Source organism: Carassius auratus, chromosome 44 (genome assembly GCF_003368295.1).
Source record: "Carassius auratus strain Wakin chromosome 44, ASM336829v1, whole genome shotgun sequence".
NCBI lineage: Eukaryota > Metazoa > Chordata > Actinopteri > Cypriniformes > Cyprinidae > Carassius > Carassius auratus.
Genome location: NC_039286.1, coordinates 8,826,775 through 8,847,324, shown reverse-complemented (window position 1 = coordinate 8,847,324; position 20,550 = coordinate 8,826,775). Strand labels below are relative to the sequence as shown.

The following is a 20,550-nucleotide window of genomic DNA, read 5'->3' as shown; positions in this document are numbered from 1 at the left end:
TTAATTTTACAATATATTAAAATAGAAATTTAATTTATTTAAATTGTAATAATATTTCACTATATTACTGTTTTACTGTATTTTAGTCAAATGAATGCAAGCCCTGGCATGCATACAAGTATTCTTTAATAACCATGAAAACATCTTACCAACCCCAAACTTCTAAACAGTAGTTCCACTGTAGGGTTTTGACTTCACCTCAGTGGAGTTCTGTATATTTGATCTGCTTTAAACCTTTCCATACTATCAAAACCTTTTCTTGCAAATATATTTTCTTATGTATGGAATCAATTTCTGTGCTCCTTTTGTAGTCTAAAAATGGAAGAAAAGAAACTACTATATATTTGAATGCATGAATGTTTGCAAATTCAAGTATATCGCCTTGCCGCCCTGCAAACACTGCAAGTAGAGCATGTACATATTCTCTTAGGTTATTTTAACATGACAACGATGTAGTAAAAAAAGAAGAAACTTTGAATCCCATTTTCAAAAATTAGCATTTTCAGTCCCCGAAACGCTGCTGTTGTGTAAACAAACAGGCAAACCGAATAAAAAGTTTCCCAATTTTGGCTGAAAACATTGTTGTGTAAATGGCCACTTTACACGACAACAATGTAATCAAAATATGGAAAAGTTTTTACCTTGCATTTTTAAAATGTTTCACGTATACCTGACAACATTTCAAAACGATTTGCGTTTACACATATCTGCGAAAATGGATAAAAATGCTGTATTACGTATGCCAAGCCAGTAGTTGGCACTGCCACCTTGTGAGTAAACAGTACTTGTAGGGAAGTGACGATTATATGTTGTATATGATGCATCTCTGCTGTTGATTGTAATATTGATAAAGTAAATCCACACTTTGCTGAAGAAGCGTTAGTAAACTCTAAAATGCGTAAAAAGTTTCCTGTTTTTGGCTGAAAACATTGTCGCGTAAATGGCTCCTTAATGTTCAGAAGAGTATTTTACAAAAGCACAATGTAAGGAAATATATTTTCTAGTAAATGTGATAGCAAAACCTCTTTTGCATTAAATTGAGCCCATCCAATCCTGTATATGTAGTTATCCTGAATGGCAACTATGGATGCTCATTTAAACAGCTGAACAGCAGCAAATTAATTTGAAAAATGTCTTACATGAATGTATCATTTTAAAATCAGCTTTATAATGATTGATCATATTATTGTCACCTTTGGAGCTACACTCCTTTGTGTTCCATTGAAGAAAGAAGAACACAGCTTTGGAGCGACATAATGGGTGAGTAAATGTTCATTTTAGTGAACTAACCATTTAAAATGAATGAACGTAACAGTAAAAATTATGGATCAAAGATGTTTAGTAATACTCACTTTTTTGATAGTTAAGGCTGGAATGGTAAATACATTCAGAACATGTTCTCTGTGCACCTAATGAACATGGTTAAGGGGAAACCGACAGAATGTATTCCATCACAATACATAAACCCCAATGGATTTGGCATATTTTACAGTGATACTTTAGCTTCACAACATAACAGTCGAAACACACAAACTATAAAAGAATGACTCAGTAAAAAGAGACGTAATGAAAAACTCAAACGCCAATGACTGAATTTACTCAAGTATAAATGCCAGTGATATTGACCTCTTCAAGTTACGACCGGCGCAGCAAATATATATTGGGTGACTTGATGGAATGAAGAACCAAGGCAGTTGTTACAAGACCAGCTACAGTACACACCAAATTTACATTCATATAATTAACTCTCCAGTTAGGATTATTTAGTTGTTAAATTTCTACGTCATAAAGCTTTGTTAAGGCGTGTGTAGGCCTCCAGCTGTTAGTTTCCTCTAGTTGCTTAGTATACAATGTTCTTTCTGTACAGACTTTATATCTACTGTATGAATTCAGATTCTGTAAAACTTTGCATCCAAAGACTGAACTGAAAAAATTCTCGAGCTCATTATGACTCTGAAATAAAATGTGATTGGCTGACAGTACGTGTAATCTGATTGGCTCTCCCACCCAACTCAAGGCATGATGTCATCTGGAAAGCATGGCTATTTGAAGTAGTTGAGCCCGGCCACTAGAAGGAACTTCTCCAGGAAGAGTTCAGAGTCAAGCACCGCGATGTGAGCCGCGCGTCCGATCAGCGTGTTGGCCGTGTTCGGTAATGCGTGGAACACGTTCTGCCTGATCAAACGACAATTTGGAGCACTCAGCAATGGCTGGAGTAAGTTATTAATCATCTCTGTATATACTGGACCTGTTAGAAAGCAAATACAACACATTACTTAAAACTATAAATATAAACTACTAAATATAAAATATATTATGATATTAATCAAAGAAGGGTATATAAGAAGACACAAATTGTTTTATAAATTGTTTTCTTTTTTTATTTAAATTTTTTAAAGAAGTATTCAGTTAGTATATATAAAATATATGACAGTAAAATACTTTTATGTTGTTATAAAATATTTCTATTTCAAATAAAAGCTGTTCTTGAACTTTTTATTCAACAAAGATTCTTGAAAAAAATAAAATAATCAAAATATATTTAAAAAAATTATAAAGAAAGAAAATTAAAAAATACTAAAGATCTGTTTATACAAATGTTAAAATAAAATTGCATTAAATAAATACTGGAAATATGTATCATAAAAATAAAATATAATTTCTTTTTTTATTTAATTAAAATGAATCCTGAAAAAATATATCACAAAAATAAAATATTTTAATAACTGCTTTCACTGCTTTTTCATAATAAAAAATGTTTCTTGGGCATGAAATCAGCATATTAAAATTATTTCTGAAGGTGATTTCAAGAGACACTAAAAATTCAGCTGTGACATCACAGAAATATATTACATTTCACAACACACTAGAGTACAAAACATTTCATTACTAATAATTTTAAAATACAGTAATAATATTTCACATTATTACGGTTTTTGAATTATTGGTCAAATATATGCATCTTTGTTTCATTTATGAAAACTGTCTGTTTAATACTTTTACAAAACATAGAAGGGAAACCAGCTACACAGACCATGTTAATAAGTAAAGTTGTGTGGCTATACTTTGGAAACTGTATGTAACGTTTATCCTGGTACAGTGCCTTGCCCCTTAGACTTCCATTGTAAATGCATTGTAGATTTTTGCTTGTGTTCTTTTTTTATTATTATTTATTGTTATTATCAATCAGCAGCATGCCATAGTCTTGCATATTTTTCAGTTTCAAAGATTTGATGCAATTAAACTCGTAATCCCTGCACGTTCTTTCCCAGAAGAGCCTGAGAACTTGTAAACATGACTTCATCTCCAAGCGGATTGATAAAAACCTGCGCACACAAACTCTTGGAAAGCCTACCAATCTGATTGGAACTTGCCATGTTGTGTCTCTATTTCAAGGCATCCTCCATTGTTCTATGTGATCGTAGTCTTAAGCTGTGATCCTCCTTAGGATCCTTCCTACCCGGTTGAAGGAGGATGGGTCCTCCGACGACTGCAAAAACCGGAAGTCGGTGTTTGTGAATTTGGACAGCCTACCCTTCTTTCAGTTCCCTCCCTTAACCGTTGCTCATATCCTGTCGCCTAGCAACCGTGACAGCGCCAAGCAAGACGCGGGTGAAGAGCTCATCGTTCTCTCCCCGGAGCTTTATAAACACTTCTGTCTGCTCTTTCGTCCTTAGAAGTGTTAAAAACAGCTTCAATCACTAACAAATAAGCTGTGTGTAAGGGGATATTCACACAGGCAGTAAGGAAGAAGCTAGTTTACGAAAGTAAACTTTTTTTTTTTTTTTTACATATACACGTACAAATGTAAAAAAAAAAATGCTTAACGCTAAAACAAAATGCCTAACTAGAAAACCACAGAAAATATATATTTTTGAAAAGCCAGTTTTTAAAAAACATCGAAAATAATACTCCTCCCCCACTCCACTACCGCTCACTTCGTCCTGCCGAAAAGAATTATGGGATAGGTAGGACGCGAAAGGATCCACCACACCCATTCTTCCAATTCGGGGAAAAGGAGGACGCATTTGTGGGCCGCATTTGAAGGATCCTACGAATTTGGACAGCCTTCGTCGCGGCGCTGTGACGTAACATCCTTCAAATGCGTCCTCCGAAGGATGTAGACCCTGAATTTGGACACAGCTTTAGTGTGTGTCTGCTCAGAGAGTGTATCCTTTGCTCGACTGTCACACTGACACTCACAGAGGCGCTGATTTCTCTAATCGGTCTCTCAATCCAAGAGAAAAGTACCTGTCGAAGAGCAGCACGCCACTCTCAGAGGTGACAGTCTCATAAAATGAAGAACGCTCTTTTCCCTCTTGCTCTCCCTTTAATTTCCCATCAAAGTTTCCTTTCAAAAATCTCAGGTTTATTGTATTTTGATTGATCCTAGAACATTTCAGTTGGTTGCTAGGGTGTGCTAAATCGTCCTGACATGTTCTGGTTTGGAACAGGAAGTCTTTGAGCTAACAGACCTGTGGTTCTGTCTTTAAGCGCCGTCCGACACATCTCAATGCGTGCCGAGTGGAAGGGCACATATCGGTCCTGTGGAGAGGCCACCAACACCACGTTCCTGAAAAACTGCAGACCTGGACAAAGAAAGTAAGAAAACATGGGTATGTGTGTATGTGTTTGTGTTCATCCTTGCTTGTCTTTCCATGTGTCTCCACCTGGTTTCTTGCTGAGTGTGTAGAGGAAGGTCTGTCGCGGGTCAGTGTGGTCCCTGAATGTGAGCTGCAGTAGGGAACCGGACTTCTTCAGTTTCTGCATTAGCCACAGACCTGAAGAACAAGGATAGAAAGTCATGTTTGTTAGAACGACATCAAGTTGAGGAAATGGTGATGATGAACTCTAGAAAGACTGCATATACAGTACACTACTGATTCAATATTTGGGGCTGCTAGGACTCTTCTGCTCATCAAGGCTGCATTTCTTTGAGAAAAAATACAGTAAAAATAATAATATTCTGACATAATATTACCATTTAAAATAACTTTGTTCTATTTGAGAATACTTTTAAATGTAATTTATTCCTGTGATGCAAAGCTGAATTTTCAGCATCATTGCTCCCCTTTTCAGTGTCACATGATCCTTCAGAAATCATTCAAATATGCTGATTTTCTTTGATGAACGGAAAGTTCAAAAGAGCAGCATTTATTTGAAATAGAAGAAAAAAAAAATTTGAACAGTAGTTTATATCTGTATTTGTGTGTGTACCTGTGCTAACCAGCGTGCTGTTGTTATACAGTGTTCCCAGGTGGGGTCCAGACAGGGACAGGAAGGTGTGCAGTTTACAGAGGTAACAGCGAAATCTGGGTCGGGTCAGCACAGAGCGAATGATGACGTTCCCCAAAGAGTGTCCGATAAAACTGGCAAAAAGAAATAAACAACAAAGTCATGCACTGAACCTTCCGAAAATAAGCGTTCAAAATGAGGATTTCTTTGCAAATTATTCTTTGTACATTGCATTAAGGAATTACGGCTTTAATTAAATCTCTGAGTCATTATGAATCTTTTTACCATTTGCTTTCGAAAAGACATTTGAAACTCTAAACTTCAGAGAACGAACAAAGACTCAGAAGTACATTCAAAAATAATTAAAAGACTGTAAAATTAAGATTAAACAGCTTTATATGAACTAAGAGACAGATTTGATATATTTTCCAGCGTTTCATGTGAATATCTTCAGATTTTATTTCTTCTTAAAGCCAAACAGACTTTCTTTTACTTTACTGCCATCTTGTGGTAGTAGTAAGTATAATTTATACATTTTTAGTGGGCTCAGTGGAGCCATCCAGGAGCCATTATTACGCTTCAACTACTGTGTATTCACCTTTGTGTTCACTGACTAAAAGCATATCTTTAACCTGAAGCTTTATACTCCATGCTATACTTGATATCTGAATCAAACATTTTGAATGCAAACCTTGACTACAACATACTATTTCGTAAGCAGCTAAAGATAATACATTTGTTAAATTGTTCATGACTATCCAGATGTAAGGACAAAGCTAATAAGGCTTACAACTTTAATGGCTCTGAAATGGTTGTGGCAGATATATCTACTGCCCAACCACAAGGGGGCATGCTAGTCTGTGTTTCGTGTTTTTGTGTAGTGTGTGTGTGTTTGATCACAGGGTTTTAAGAAGTCATATAGTTTCAGTGTTAACAGGGTGGGTAACATGGCCTAGTTTAGACCTTGATCTGGATTCAGAAAGCATGAAATTGAGTGTTTACATCTGTTCAGACTCATAGTTTGAGCTCTAATGCAATGCTGATATTGACTGTGGTTTTGGTTGTGCTGCTATAATATCAATATGATGGTGAGTTTTAATGAGGTTGTGTGTTTATAAACCTGATTCGATGGATGGTGAGGTTATACAGCTGGATGTGCTGAATTATCTCGTCCAGAAGTCTGTCAGTCATGGTGTCAAAATCTGCAAAGGTGTCCGTCTAGAGACAGAAGATGACAGTGACAACAGAAAGCTGATCAAACTTGTACTTGGAACCAAAGTTGTGATTGGTTGTTGAGGGGCATTGTAGATTTCTGATTGGTTGTTGTGTGCATGCTAAAATAAGCTGGTCGGATGTTCTACCTGGTTGCGTTCTGACATGAGGAAATCCAGTCTAGATCCAGGCAGCCCGAGCTCAATAAACGTTTTGACCAACCGTAGATCTGCGCTATTTCCTGGTAAAAACAAACGCACACACGCAAAACTATTTAATACAGATGCAGCTATAATTTTTTACACCTTAAATATTTGGCAGATCTATAGGAATCCAAATCTCTTCAAGTTTGGAACGCTTACCATCAAGTCCATGGACACACACCACGAGGTGGATCCCATCCTCAAACTCTGTGTCGTCTTCCTCAGGAGGGAAGTATGGATGATCCGAGGCGAGGTAAGGCAGGTCACTGTAGAGAGTGCCTCTAAACACCAGCTCCCTCAGCATGGCTTCCTTTTCCTTATAGAAGCTTTAAGACATCAGAGCAAAACTGTAATAATTCAGTGAGCAATACATTCAAATTCTGTTTAAAGGGGATTATGCAAATCTTCCCGCATTGTGACATAGACGTGGGGGCATGGTTATAATGAGTCGTTTTTGGAGGGCGTCATTGACTCTTAACTTTTATAAAGGATATCTCTTTTGATTTGAGACTTTAGTCTTTGCAACTTTACAGATCAAGAGCACTTTAAAAAGAAAAGAAAAAGGGGGAAACTGAAAATTCGGTCTGTACATACGTTCGTACCTCCTTATGACTGGTAAGAAAATGTAAATATCTAAATTCTAAAATATACATTTTGTTTGATATTAGTGAGTAACCAAAATTAACTTACTTAATCATTCTCTCATTGATTTCCGTATCAGTGCCGAATGAGGAGTTGGAGGAAATTATTCCAAATGAGCCTAGGGGTTGATGGGTAATGGGGGAGGTGGCCTGGCGTGTGGAGATTCCGCTAACCGATGGTGAATCACGTAGCACAGACGAGAAGGGCAGACATGTGGGAGCGCATGACACCGACAGGTTGACCACCTCCACCACTTTTTTATTCACGAATGCCAGACCTGTACTTGGCACTTTACTGGCTCGGCTCTGCCCCTCTAGTGCCTGCTGTTCTCTCTCATTGACCGGAAGCATGATGAGATCAGCAGGCATGTATTTCTCATTGGCAGCAATTTTGTAACTGCTCTTGGCATTGATTGGTGGATCTGGAAGGTTCTGCATACTTACTACTTTAAATTCATTCAAATTAATGTGACAGACACTGATGCCATCGGGGCCCTTTTGATATATGTTTGATTCTAGGACCCCCTTGTGTTCGCAATATTCATTTTCACAGCTACAGATCTCTGTGGTGTCATCAGTTAGACCAGAATACGCTTCAAGTAATATGTTTGCTTGACATTTCTCTGAGTCTTGCGTTGGTTCCTCCACTGTGGCATTTTCAACACCATTGAACGTCCCAAGTTGCTGGTGTAGTAACATTACTGGATTAGCAAATTCAAGATCTGCTGTTTCTTGATTGGACAACTCATCCACGTCTATCTCCTGATTGGTTGTTTCCCCTCTGTCCTCTTTAGTAACCCATTGAAGTTTCTGCTTCATTTCTTTGGCTGCTTCCTCACTTTGCCTTAGCTGATGTGCCGAACAAATATTCCCCTTCTTTTGATTGGTTGTTTCCTCTCTGTCCTCCCTAGAATTGCCTTGAATATTCCGTTTAACCTTATTGGCTGTTTCAACATTGAGACTTGTGAACTTCTCCTGATTGGGTGTTTCATGATCTTCCTCTGTGTCGTCAGGACTGCTGATCTGTGGTGCTGAGGCGGATTTGGTCAAAGTATTGAGCTGCCTCTCCTCCTCCTCTTCATAAGGCAGGGAGCTTATGGAGGTCAGAGAGGCCTGCGTGGGAAGGCTGCCGTGACTTTCCATCTGTAGGCCCTCCAAAGAGCTCTGATGCGCCGGCTGACGCCGTGCCAAGTTCTGCAAGATGTCACGACTCCCTCCGACAATTCCTCGACCCTCCAGAGTCCAGGCCACAGAGCTTGGCTCGCTCTCAATACCAGAATCTGAGATTACGGAGGAGGAGCGGTTCATTAGCTTAGCCCCGCCCAAGAATATGCCCTTGGGTGGGGTTTCAGACAAGCGACGGATCTGTTGTAGAACATTACGAGTAGGGGACATGGCTAAAGTGTCGGTTCCCAGTGAGTTGGTGTTCAGTAGATTAGCTGTATCCTTGCTCCCATAATCCTTTGCAGGTGCTTCAATGTATCTGTTATCTAATACTGACTGTGGCTCGTCGTTGCCAAGACTCCCAGAATTGCCTGGTGTTTCAAGATGGTTGTCATGGTTATGAGTGGGCAAGAACTCAAATCTGTCAAAGCTGGTGAGGTCGGGAGGTTCTTCAGCATCCGTCGGAAAAAGCAGCAAAGTCTGTACGGTATTAAAATCTGTATTTTGGGTAACATTTGTTTGTTTTAGATCTGCACGATCAGATTCAACAAAGTCAGCTGCTTCTTTTTGGCAACTAGCTTTCTCAAGATTACCTGTATCTATTGCTTCGTCGCTGTCTACAGACCTACAGTCAACATCGAATCCTTCCTCAGTTTCACACTGGCATGTGGCCTTATCGTCAGAATCAGTTCTTGAATCTGAGGTTGTGATACATTCGCTTCTATAAATATCAGTCTCTCCCACATGGCCAATCAGAGTCTCTGCTTGAGCTCCGGTCTCTTTATTGTCAGTGATGCAGTCCTCCTGCTGGCCAATCAGGGCCATGTATGTGGGCAAGTCCATGTAATCTTCACTGGGAGGTTCATCAGGGGGTGTTGCTGGTGAATTGGTGTCCCGTGTTTCCTCAACCGGACTGATGGTTTGATCTTTCAACCCTGTTGGCTCAGGACATGGCTGAGAGTTTAAGACAGTCTGATTTTCCACATGGAGGTTGTAGTCTAGAACAGAGAAAGAGAAAAGTGATCAACTATATTTTTTTGTTTAATAAAAACTTGAGGATACTTTAAAATGTGTCTTTTTGTTTTTTCAGTTGACTTATTAATTTGTTGATTAATTTGATTGTAAAAAAAAATATATTTTTATTTTTATTTTTTAATTCAATATTTTTTATTTTTTATTCTTGAGTTACCTCATTAATTTACATTGGCATTCTTGTTCATGCATTTGTTAGTTTGTTGGTTCATTACTTCATTTACACTTGTTTCTCATTGATTTGTTAGTCTGTTAATAATACATTTGTCTTTGTTCGCTATTTGTTTGCTTGATCATTTTTTCACTTATTTGTTTTTTTTTTAGTTCTGTTTGTTTTTCAGATCTCTTATTCATTTGTTTATTCATTTATACATTAATTCTTATATGTATTTATTTATTCTAGATGTTTTGTTTGTTCATTTACTCTTTTGTTCATTCAAAAGTTTGTTCATTCTTTCAGTGATTTATATGTTTAAAATTATCACATTTTTGTTTTTATTCATTAATTAGTATGCCATTTCATTGTGTTTGTTCATACAATCATTTATATGGCAATTCATATATTTATTTGTTTGTTCACTGATTCAGTAGTTTTAAGTTCTAAATATTTAGTTTCTTCATTTATTCTTTTATTCATTTATAGGTCTGCTCATTCATTCTGTGATTTGTTTGTTTAAATGCTCAATCATTTATTCATTTATTTGCTTGTTTGTTTGTTTAGATGCTCATTCTTTTGTTCATTCATTCATTTGCTTTCTTTTAAACAGGGTCACTGCTTGTTGTCACCTAAACAGGGCGTGTCCACGTATCTGTCCTCAAAGATGATTGGCAGGCTGCTCCAGTCTCCATCGATGTCCAGGCATTCCACAGGAAGTGGAGGCATTCGGAGCAGGTAATCAGAGTTGCGCATCTCTGTGGCCACCTGTGCATGTCTGTTGATACTGTCATGAAAGATACACAGCAGTTTCAGACTTATTTATTTTTATTTCATTTTTATTTTTGGTAAGGGTTACGATTAGTATTAATTACAGTAGCTTTAATTATAATAATTAAGGTTATTTCTCAATTTACATAGCTAGTTATATGTGAGTAGGCCTACATGTTTAAAAGAGAAAGACTGAGACTATACTATAGTAAAAGACTCACAGGTCCTCCTGAAATGTGAGTGAGGACTCTTTGGGATGTTCAGTGAAGAAATATGCTTCAGAAAATCTCCTGACCTGCACAGACACACACATTCCATATATATATATATATATATATATATATATATATATATATATATATATATATATATATATATTGCAAGCAGAAATATTTTATAAAGGAACCTCACGTATGAGAGAGAAAAAAAAAATGTGTAGCAAGATCTCATAACCAAAAGAAGACCTAACATGCTCAAGAAGCCTTTGCAACTCATTTTACTTCTGTAATGCGATGTATTTCAATATAAAACCGCTCTCACCCTGAGTGTGTGGTGCTCCTGGGCCAGATGTGAGCGGATATGTGGATTAGGAACCGTGGCTTCCAAAAACTGTGTCCAAAGAGCAGACAGCTGAGCACAGAGCTGATTCAGATCTTTACTGATCTTTTCTGCTACCTTCTCATGACCGCTCTGCAACTACAGAGAGAGAGTCAAAACAATCAATCTTATTTAGCCACAGAACAATATTATTATTGTGAAGGTGTTTTACGTGAATCATCATATTAATGGTATGTTTTTACAGGAACTTCATGAGTAAATTGTTTCACAAACCTGCAGTTCAGTGGTGAGCTGGTTTAATGTTTCTTCAAGAGGAAGGTCCTCTTGAAATGAAAACATAAGGAGAGAGTTAGAAAACTTTTGTGGTAATACTATACTTTTCTTTAAGGACCATTTTAATTATTTTTTATTTTTATTTTAATTAAATTCTAAAACTATTCACTTTCATTTGTTTATTAGCATTTATATGCTTGTGTTACGTCATATAAATATTAAAGTTTCACCTGCTCCTCCTCAGTGTTACTTTAAAGTTAAAGTGCCCCATTAATGAAATGAAATCATATGTCATTTCAATGAAATAAAAGGTTCGTATCTCCGTTCATCAACATCTTCATAACTACTCGCACATGGCATGCTGGGAAAAAAAACACTAGGCTAAATCATGTGCACGATTTATTAAATAGTTCCCTCAATTTTGTAATTGTGCACACAATTTAGCAAATTGAGGGAACAAAATAGAAATCATGTGCAGGTTTTAGTACAATACATTGAGGAAACAAATTAGGAAACCGTGCACACAATTTATCCATTTTTTCTTGCATGTCATGTTATGCGGGGCTCTGTACCCCAACAACTTGTTATGCAATGTATGCAAGGTCAAAAAACTTTTATTGTCTTATAATTTGCATTTATTTTTTTTTACCTTACTTGCTCAACAACTCCTAAACAATTGGCTAAACAATTCATTTTTCCAAACCCCTCCTTTGCATGACCGTAATTGGTCGATTGGTCTTATTGTCATTTCATCACGCCTGTAATGCCTGATAAAGCTTCGTTTGTGAGCGCAGTGCTGCTTTGTGTACAACACTACTGGGGAAACCGCTATTTTACTGCTCCAAAAGTAGCACCTAGTGGCAAAGAATTAATTTGCATTTTCATTCAGACCAACAAAAGGATCAACAAGTGGGCGGAGAATATGCTAATATTTCCTGTTGACGTCAACATAAAACGGCTTGGGATTCAGTTTAAAAAAACGACTCGTTTCAATGATTCAGAGTCGACTGAATCACTTTATCCATGGTGCATTTCTAGATTTAAAACTTTGCAGTGTGTTTTCATTCACTTAGAGCTGTGTTACACACTGCATGAAAGATAGATTAAAAAAAATCCATAAAAGGGGCACTTTAATTCATACATAAAATTCTTATTTACTCACACTCATGTTGCTGTAAACTGTAAAACAAGTAATCTAGGCTGTTTTTCTCACAACCACAGTGAATAAGTCAGGCTTTAAAAGTGAAAGCATGACTGAGATTATCAATAAATAAAATGTTGTTTATTCCTGCGATGCTGAATTTCATTAGCAGCTTTACTCCAGTCTTCAGTGTCACATGATCCTTCAGAAATCATTCTAATACGCTGGTTTGCTGCTCAAGAAGCTTTGCTTATTATCAATTTTAAAATTAGTTGTGCTGAATAGAAATAATAAAAACAACAACAACAACTATCGAATAGCTTCAAAGTTGTATTAGCTACTTTTATGATTCTGATATGAGGCTTTTATGTCCTTTTTTTTCAATTCATGAAAACTGTGTGCTTTTTGTTTCCCAAGAAAGAACACCTTATGGATTTTGAAGGTCATTAGGGTGAGTAAATGATGACAGGGAACTTGGGTTTCATAAGAGTTTGTGATTATACCCATCTCTATGTGCTGCAGTTGAGGGATCTCCTTCATTAGTGCGGTGTAATAGGAGCGCAGAGCTCTGTGAGCCGCCAGCAACAGTTTACAGATGCGCCGGTGCCACGTGTAAGCTCTCTGCAGACAGTTCTCCGACGGCACGTAAAAACTGCCCTGTAAACAAACACACATTTACACAGGACATACGAGTGGAGGTCAGATTACACTGCGTGTCACACTTCTTCCTTGTTATTTCTGCACACGCATAACCAGGTAGCTAAACGCTGAACAAGGAAGATAGGAATATATAATTCCTCAAGACACCTTGCCTGTTTGTCTGTCCATCTGATATCATATTTGTGTGAAGTGGTTGTTATGAGCAGCAGCTGTATATTTGTTTGGTCGAGCCCGAAGCTCAATAATTAGATGAAGATCAAACACAGAGTAAAACTTTAAACTCAGTCAGTTTCCCAGCAGTAAAATAGGAGAAGTGTGCATACGTGGCACTCGCTTATGGAGAACGAGAGACATCCTGCCGACAGGAAGTGCACTGATCTAATGTAACGTAATGTAAACATATGAACTCATAACTACATTGAGATCATTTATATGATGTCTAATTTAACATAATGTCTCTTTGATGTAGTTTCTCAGTAAAAGCAAATCGACATAATAAAGTTAAAACAGTAAAATTGTGAAAGATTATTACACTTTCTATTTTCTATTTGATTAATTTCTCCAGACTTCAGCGTCACATGATCCTTCACAAATCATTCTAATTTACTGATTTGCTGCTCAGGAATCATTTCTTATTATTATCCATTTTAAAAACTGTAGTGCTGTTTTATATTTTAATGGAAGCCATTAGACATGTTTTCTTTTCTTTTTTGATGAACAGAAAGTTCTAAAGAACAGCATTTATTTGAAATTTGAAAATCTTTTGAAACATAATAAATATGTTTACTGTCACTCTTGATCAATTAAATGTGTCCCTGCTGAAATAAAATTATTATTTATTAAAGACACACACATTTGATCTATAGAGTCTGTAAAGTTTCACTATAATAAAGTGTCATCAAATAAAATGTCAAAAGCAGTTCCTTGTTACCTTTTCATACTAGTGTGGAAACACAGGCTTCTATGAATCTAAAACATTAAATACAAGTTATTTTTAAATGTACAATTTTATTATTAACAGAAAACGCAGGTGATGCTTTAAATGTTTGGAGCAAAGGCTCGTAACTGCTGATGTAGGGCTGATTGTGAGTTTGTTGGGCCTCTATTATGTCTTTACTGCATACCTGTGTATACTGTGTAATATCTGTGTGTATGTTTGTAAAGAGAGTGCTGAACGCTGTCATTATATGTGTCAAGCTTTGTAATCTACATTCAGTTATGTCCTTTTGACTCAAACAGATGCTTTCTACTGACATTTCTCACATTTTAGTACCTGTGCCAGCTGGAAAACACACAAGTCAATATTTCTCATAGGTCATAGTTCACAGAGACAAATTTAATGTAAGAAATTGTCTGCACAAGGTAGAGTAAACGTGCCAGCTTGCATTGTGGGATAGTGTCATCTGTTTGCGGTCAACGTGTGTAGAAATACATTCATGTAAATTTGAAACCATACAGAAGCTCATTAGAGAAGCATTGATGTCCAATTCACGAAAAATTGTTTGTATGAGTTGAATCTTTTCAGTGAATCATCTGATTCACAAAACTAGTCTGAATGATTTGTATAGGAATCCGTCTGATCTGGTTCAACTGAAGCAGTAAATGGAGTGAATAAAATTCAAATTTACTTAATATTTTATTTATTCTAAATTGACTTTGAAGTTGTTGTTCACTGAACTAAAGGCTGATGTTTGATTCTGAATTGTATCATATTAAAATGCAGTTTTTGCATAAATTTAGAAGTATCTAATGCATTTAATAATGAAAACATCTTTCTAAATTTCTCTTTTATGTTCTACAGATGAAAGAAAGCCGAAGGGGTTTGGCATAAAGGTGCGTACATTATTTATTTTGGGGTGCATTTTTTTTTTTTTTTTAAGTGTCTAGATACATTTTGGTTTAACCATATGTTGCTTTTGCTACTAACTCATCACTTAATAAGCTTGATAATCTTATCTTATGTCACAGAGTGAAAAGCAGCACATTATGTCCTTCATTGTAAAGTAGTATTCCATATAGAAAGCAGAGAGAGAGAGAGAGAGAGAGAGAGAGATGCTTGCTCTCATGTTTGAGGCCGTTAAAGCTGGGCTCCTTATGATGATCAAACGCTGCCTCCCTCCAGAGAAACGCTGTACTTAATAAAGTGCCCTGCAGGGGGGGTGTTAACGTAGGACCCATACGGAGACGAGAGGCCTCGTTAGGATTTCCTGCCTAAATGGAAATCTCCACAGGCAAGAGAAAGCTCTCATTTCATTCAGTCAGAAAAAATAAATAAAAAAGACTTGAACTATCTACAAGCCTAGAAGAGCATCAAAGACCAGTTTCAGTGCTGTCAGCATTCAGGTTAGATGTGAGAAAGCAGGACTGAATTAAATTAAATACTTCAGTTCAGTTCAGTACAGTCATTTAAACAATTATTTGATTATGTGCATATGCAAAATGATGAGTTATGACGATCATGTTAGATGAATGTGGTTACCTCTGTTGGCACAGGTTTGCAATATCCCGCCCCAAACATGTTCTCCACTGACATCACAGAGGGAGGAGCTTCACTCTCTGGAGAGCCTTTACTGAGCCACGCCCCCTTACCACTGCGCGCGAAACTAGAGAAAGGCAAATGACAGGCTGTGAGTTCCTGTGGGGTGATCAGTGTGTGCAGCTGTTACCAACTAGACTAACATAAGGGATCTCAGTGGGAACAGCTCAAAAGATATTCCATTATCCAGGCATGGACGATCATTCGTACAACATATCTGTGTCAAAACAATTCCTGCTGGTCCTCATGGAAAACCCAAAGACACACAAATGCCTGATTAGTTTATAAAAGTCAGTCCTGAGAATATTTGTCACTAATGAGGCTTCTGATCTCTGAAAACCATTACACATGACAGCTTACAAACACACACACTTCGGATTTAAAAAAATTTTACTTTCAGGAGAGGTCAGAGAACGATATAGCACTTTAAAAGCTGACTATTAAAGAACAGATCTACGGCAGTGAAAATACATCACATCCTGCCAGTAACACCTCCTACAAACAACAGGTACAGATCCCACAGTCTATACACAGTATTCACCATTCATCTAGAAAAGCTGGCAATTTGATGTGACCATGCTAACAAGCACATTATTGCTTTGTAATTTAATTTAATTCAAAATATTTAATTCAATATTTATTAAAAGAAAGAAGTATGTAAAGTAAATAAATAATACTTGCCTTGCTAAATTAATCGTGAAATTATCTAAAAAAAAAAAACAAATGATATACATAAAATAACTGGTGATGTTTTATTATTATTATTATTATTATTATTATTGTTGTTGTTGTATACAGTCATATTGGGTTATATAAAGTGTGAATGCGAATGAGAACTACATTTGTTTTATTTAATAAATATTTCTTTAAACTAAAATATTAGTCTTTAGTAACTATAAATAATAATGATTATTATTATTAATAATAATTAATTAATAATAACAATAATAATAATTCATTAATAATTAATAAATAATAATTCATCAATAACAATAATAATTTAATTATTGCTGCTTTGTAATATAATACATTTATTTTTATTTGGAAAAAATGTTTTCACAAAACTAATGATTAAATTACATAGAATAATAATATTATTATTATTATTATTATTATTATTATTATTATTATTATTATTATTATTATTATTATTATTATTATTATTATTATTTGATGTAATTTTATTTGGATAATTTCATCATTAGTTGAGTAAGGCAAATGTTATTATATATATTTTTTTCAAATAAAAATAAATGTATTATATTACAAAGCAACAAAAAAAAACAAAAAAAAAAAAAAATAATAATAATAATAAAAGAAATCAGCAAAATACATTTTGAAGCTATGGTAAAGTGCCCTAAACTGCTGATTGGCTGAGCACTGGTGGGGCGGAGTTTGTTTGATCACCTGATCAGTGGTTGGTGCAGTGCCACCAAGGAGGCATGGATCGAGGCGGAGATGACGGACAGGTGGAAATAGTCAAACATGACGGGCAGGTGATGGTGTAGGCCTTGGTGTGGATGGAAGTGCAAACCCAAAGTCCTGCTGCTAATCAGAGGCACTGAAGAGATATCCGCCAACCTAACACACAAACACAAAATAGCACACGTTATAGAAAGACAAAGTCATACTAGACTTCACATTCCATTTATTCATTCATTCATCAAGTTACTAAGATGTGGCAGCCAGAGAAAAAGAGCAAGAGAAAAAGAAAAAGATCTGAGTAAAGAAAACTTTAAAAGGAGAAGGAGAGAGAACATGAGGATATAATGGAGATGGACACATAGTGCAGATAATGAGCTGGCCTCACTGTCATCCCTGCAGAGCTCAGGGGCCACGGGGCCCACACGGGGTGCCACTCTGAGCTCAGGGGCTCTGCTGAAGGTAAGAGGCACAAGTAATCGCTCTCATTTGTGCTGCTTTGAGACAGGTGTGTGTGTGTGTGTGAGAGAGAGAGTATTTTAAGCTCTTGCAAACTCTCTCACCTCAGCTCCTTAAATAGCGACAGACAAAGAGATCATGCAGATGACAGGAAGGAGGGAGAGAATAGTTGTATATAGTGTGTGTATAAACTGCACATGATTTTTTTTTTATAGTATGTGAAATACTATGCAAATATTTCAAAGAGTATGCAAAGTGTATTATTGTCACACAACCTCATTATGTTGCATGTTTAATTCAGTGAGATGTTTTCACCTGTATGTTTGGTATAACTACATGACCTACTACATTTGAATAAATGTACTGAATGGAGTGTGCTGTGTGGAATACACAATTCAGTTTGTTTGATCATCTTCCATTTTCACCTACAGGAAGCAATAGTGTTGTTTTTTAAATTGTCTGTGTTGACATTGTTGCATCGGACTGCCAAATGTGAAGATAATTTTCAATATTGGATGGACTGCATAACGTTTTCTGTTTGACATACTATTGTGAAACAGAAAACATTATTATTATTAAAAACATTTGGCAATAAATCGTATATACTACAGTATGGAGAAGCCATTCTGGGCATATAGCCTACTACACAATACAATTCAAAAGTTTAGTGTCAGTATTATTATTTCTTTAAATAAATTAATAATTCTACTTAGCTAGGACGCATTAATCAAATGTGGCAAAAAATTAAATAATTTAAAAAAAGTTTACGCAGAAATGTTAAACGTGCAGTAAACAAATCATTTACTTCACCTTTGTAACTGTTTTCAGCATTGAAAATGATAAGAAATGTTTTTGAGCACCAAATCAGCAATGGGGGAAGTTGTGCCTAATGGTTAGAGAGTTGGACTCGTAATCCAAAAGGTTGCGAGTTCGAGTCTCATACCGACAGGGATTGTAGGTGGGGGGCATAGGCGGAGCTGGGGAAGGCTTAGCCTTATATATAACATAATCTATTAGGTCTTTTGCTAACAAAGTGGATATGAATAGACAGTGTCGATTGCAGCATTAAATTAAGATTTTCTCATGTTGCACAGTATTTTATTTTAGGCGATTTCACAGTGTTGCGCATTTTAACGCAATGGCAAAACAGAAGCGTTCAGATGAGCCATCTCTTAAACTCATCAGTTTTGTTGTGCACGTTCGCTGGCTGAATTCTGGACTCTTGCGAATTCCCTCATCATAAACAACAAAGCTAAGCGCAAATGTATGTAAAAGAGATTAATTTCAAAGTTTATAGCTTTAGTGATCACTACAATAGTTTTGGTTTTTGAGAAAATCAGCTGATACAATGACTATATAAGAATAACTTGAATCTTGGAATGCTTAAACTCACTGTTTGAATAATCGTGGAAAGCATTATATACTGTAATTATAAATTCCTGACATTATTATTCAATTGTAATTTTGTTAAATACAAATTATGTCCCTTTATATATATATATATATATATATATATATATATATATATATATATATATATATATATATATATATGTATATATATATATATATATATATATATATATATATATATATATATGTATGTATTTACCCTACATGGCACCCATGTCTGATTCTTGCTAAAAAAGATGTGTTTATGATGTTTAATACACATTGGCGAAGCAAGGATGTGTTTCATAGGGGTGGCCAGGGAAGGACCAGCAACCAGTCTTGGGTGGCACAGAAATGTTCATTATTTCAATATAAAAATGTTTGATTATAATGTACTGGACTGTTTTAGTGCCTACAACACAGCTGAGTACAATTAATTTCTGCTTAACTGTAATTTTAGATATTTGTAAATTAGATCAAGTACTACTGGGTGAATATGACATTTTTTTTTTATTATTCCTCACCTCCAGGTATTTTAAGAAAGGGGTTCACTATAGCTTTATTGTTTATTCAGGTTCTAGAAAATCCCAAATGCTTGCTCTCCAAAATTGCATACTCCTGGATGAGGCATGCGCAGTGACCTTTTTTTTTTTTTTTTTTTTAAAGGCCAAAGTCAACAGTCATAAATGCCAGAATATAAAATTAGTTATTCTATGCATTTTTATTTTCACATATTTTCTAGTGTAATTGCACTCTGCCCACATTTATTTGTGCATTAAATTACAAATAAAAAAATAAATTTCATCTTGTGCCTTATGGTAAACTCGTATTGATGAATATATTTTAGTACATGCATTTAAGAGATGTTGATGATTTCATGACTCAGCCGACAACAGAACGAGGTATGTAGCTTATGCTCAAAGTTTCTAGTGCGGGTTATTTATGATGAAGTGATATAGAGTGTGCGCCACATATCTGCGTACTGTTGAAGAGTGTGCGCTGTGAGCACATTGAAATGGCTTCTGTGACAGGGAAGTGTGTGTGTGGTGGCCACCCTGTTAATATATTTGCCTGCTTTTAGCCTTACCCTGGAGTTGGTTCACCCTCCGTCTATGGTGGGGGAAGTGTATGAACCCCCAACTGCTCCCCGGGCACCGCAGCAAAAAAATGGCTGCCCACTGCCCCGTGTGTGTGTTCATGTTGTCTGTGTGTTCACTGCTGCGTGTGGGACAAATGCAGAGCACTTATTCTGAGTATGGGGGAAAAAGGGTGAGATACTTACTGCTGTTCATTGTCAGTGAAGTGCAGATCTAGTTTGAGCTGGACCTCCACCTCACTCACAGCTTCCTCCACCTGAGAGAGAAGTCAACACACCTGTTAATCACAGCTAACCGTAGAACTTTAAAGTCTGTGTAAAGCAATATTAAATATGTGTTCTGAGTTCAGAAAGATGTTATTAACTACCCAGCCAAATTTGAATGATTAAAAACTTTGCAGATCCTTTATACTCTCATACAACTACATCACTCACTGCATGAAATGGCATAATAAGGGCACTTAATGAACTGTCAACTAGTCAAATACTTCAGTCAAAAAAACATGAAGCTATTGCTTTGTGGCCGCTAAAATGTTCTGAGTGGTTTCCCGGGGTGTTTGGGTGTTTGGATTCTGTCTTTATGATCTCTGCATTTTGATCC

At 36.2% G+C, this 20,550-nt stretch overlaps 1 protein-coding gene across 1 annotated transcript in view; it reads right to left on the bottom strand.

Annotated features, from left to right (window-relative positions):
* Window positions 1-607: 607 nt before the first annotated feature.
* The window catches only part of LOC113062390 (protein FAM135B-like), a 45,505-nt gene continuing 25,562 nt past the window's right edge, over window positions 608-20,550 (bottom strand). Inside the window, exons 5-20 of the mRNA XM_026232217.1 lie at window positions 20,136-20,206; window positions 16,988-17,161; window positions 15,524-15,647; window positions 12,888-13,041; window positions 11,244-11,293; window positions 10,953-11,108; window positions 10,634-10,707; window positions 10,274-10,428; window positions 7,341-9,453; window positions 6,810-6,976; window positions 6,597-6,688; window positions 6,356-6,453; window positions 5,218-5,369; window positions 4,671-4,781; window positions 4,476-4,589; window positions 608-2,248 (exon numbers count right to left, since the gene is read on the bottom strand). Of these exons, the coding sequence (XP_026088002.1) occupies window positions 2,043-2,248; window positions 4,476-4,589; window positions 4,671-4,781; window positions 5,218-5,369; window positions 6,356-6,453; window positions 6,597-6,688; window positions 6,810-6,976; window positions 7,341-9,453; window positions 10,274-10,428; window positions 10,634-10,707; window positions 10,953-11,108; window positions 11,244-11,293; window positions 12,888-13,041; window positions 15,524-15,647; window positions 16,988-17,161; window positions 20,136-20,206 (4,011 nt within the window). The 3' untranslated portion in view covers window positions 608-2,042. The remainder of the gene's footprint in view (window positions 2,249-4,475; window positions 4,590-4,670; window positions 4,782-5,217; window positions 5,370-6,355; window positions 6,454-6,596; window positions 6,689-6,809; window positions 6,977-7,340; window positions 9,454-10,273; window positions 10,429-10,633; window positions 10,708-10,952; window positions 11,109-11,243; window positions 11,294-12,887; window positions 13,042-15,523; window positions 15,648-16,987; window positions 17,162-20,135; window positions 20,207-20,550) is intronic.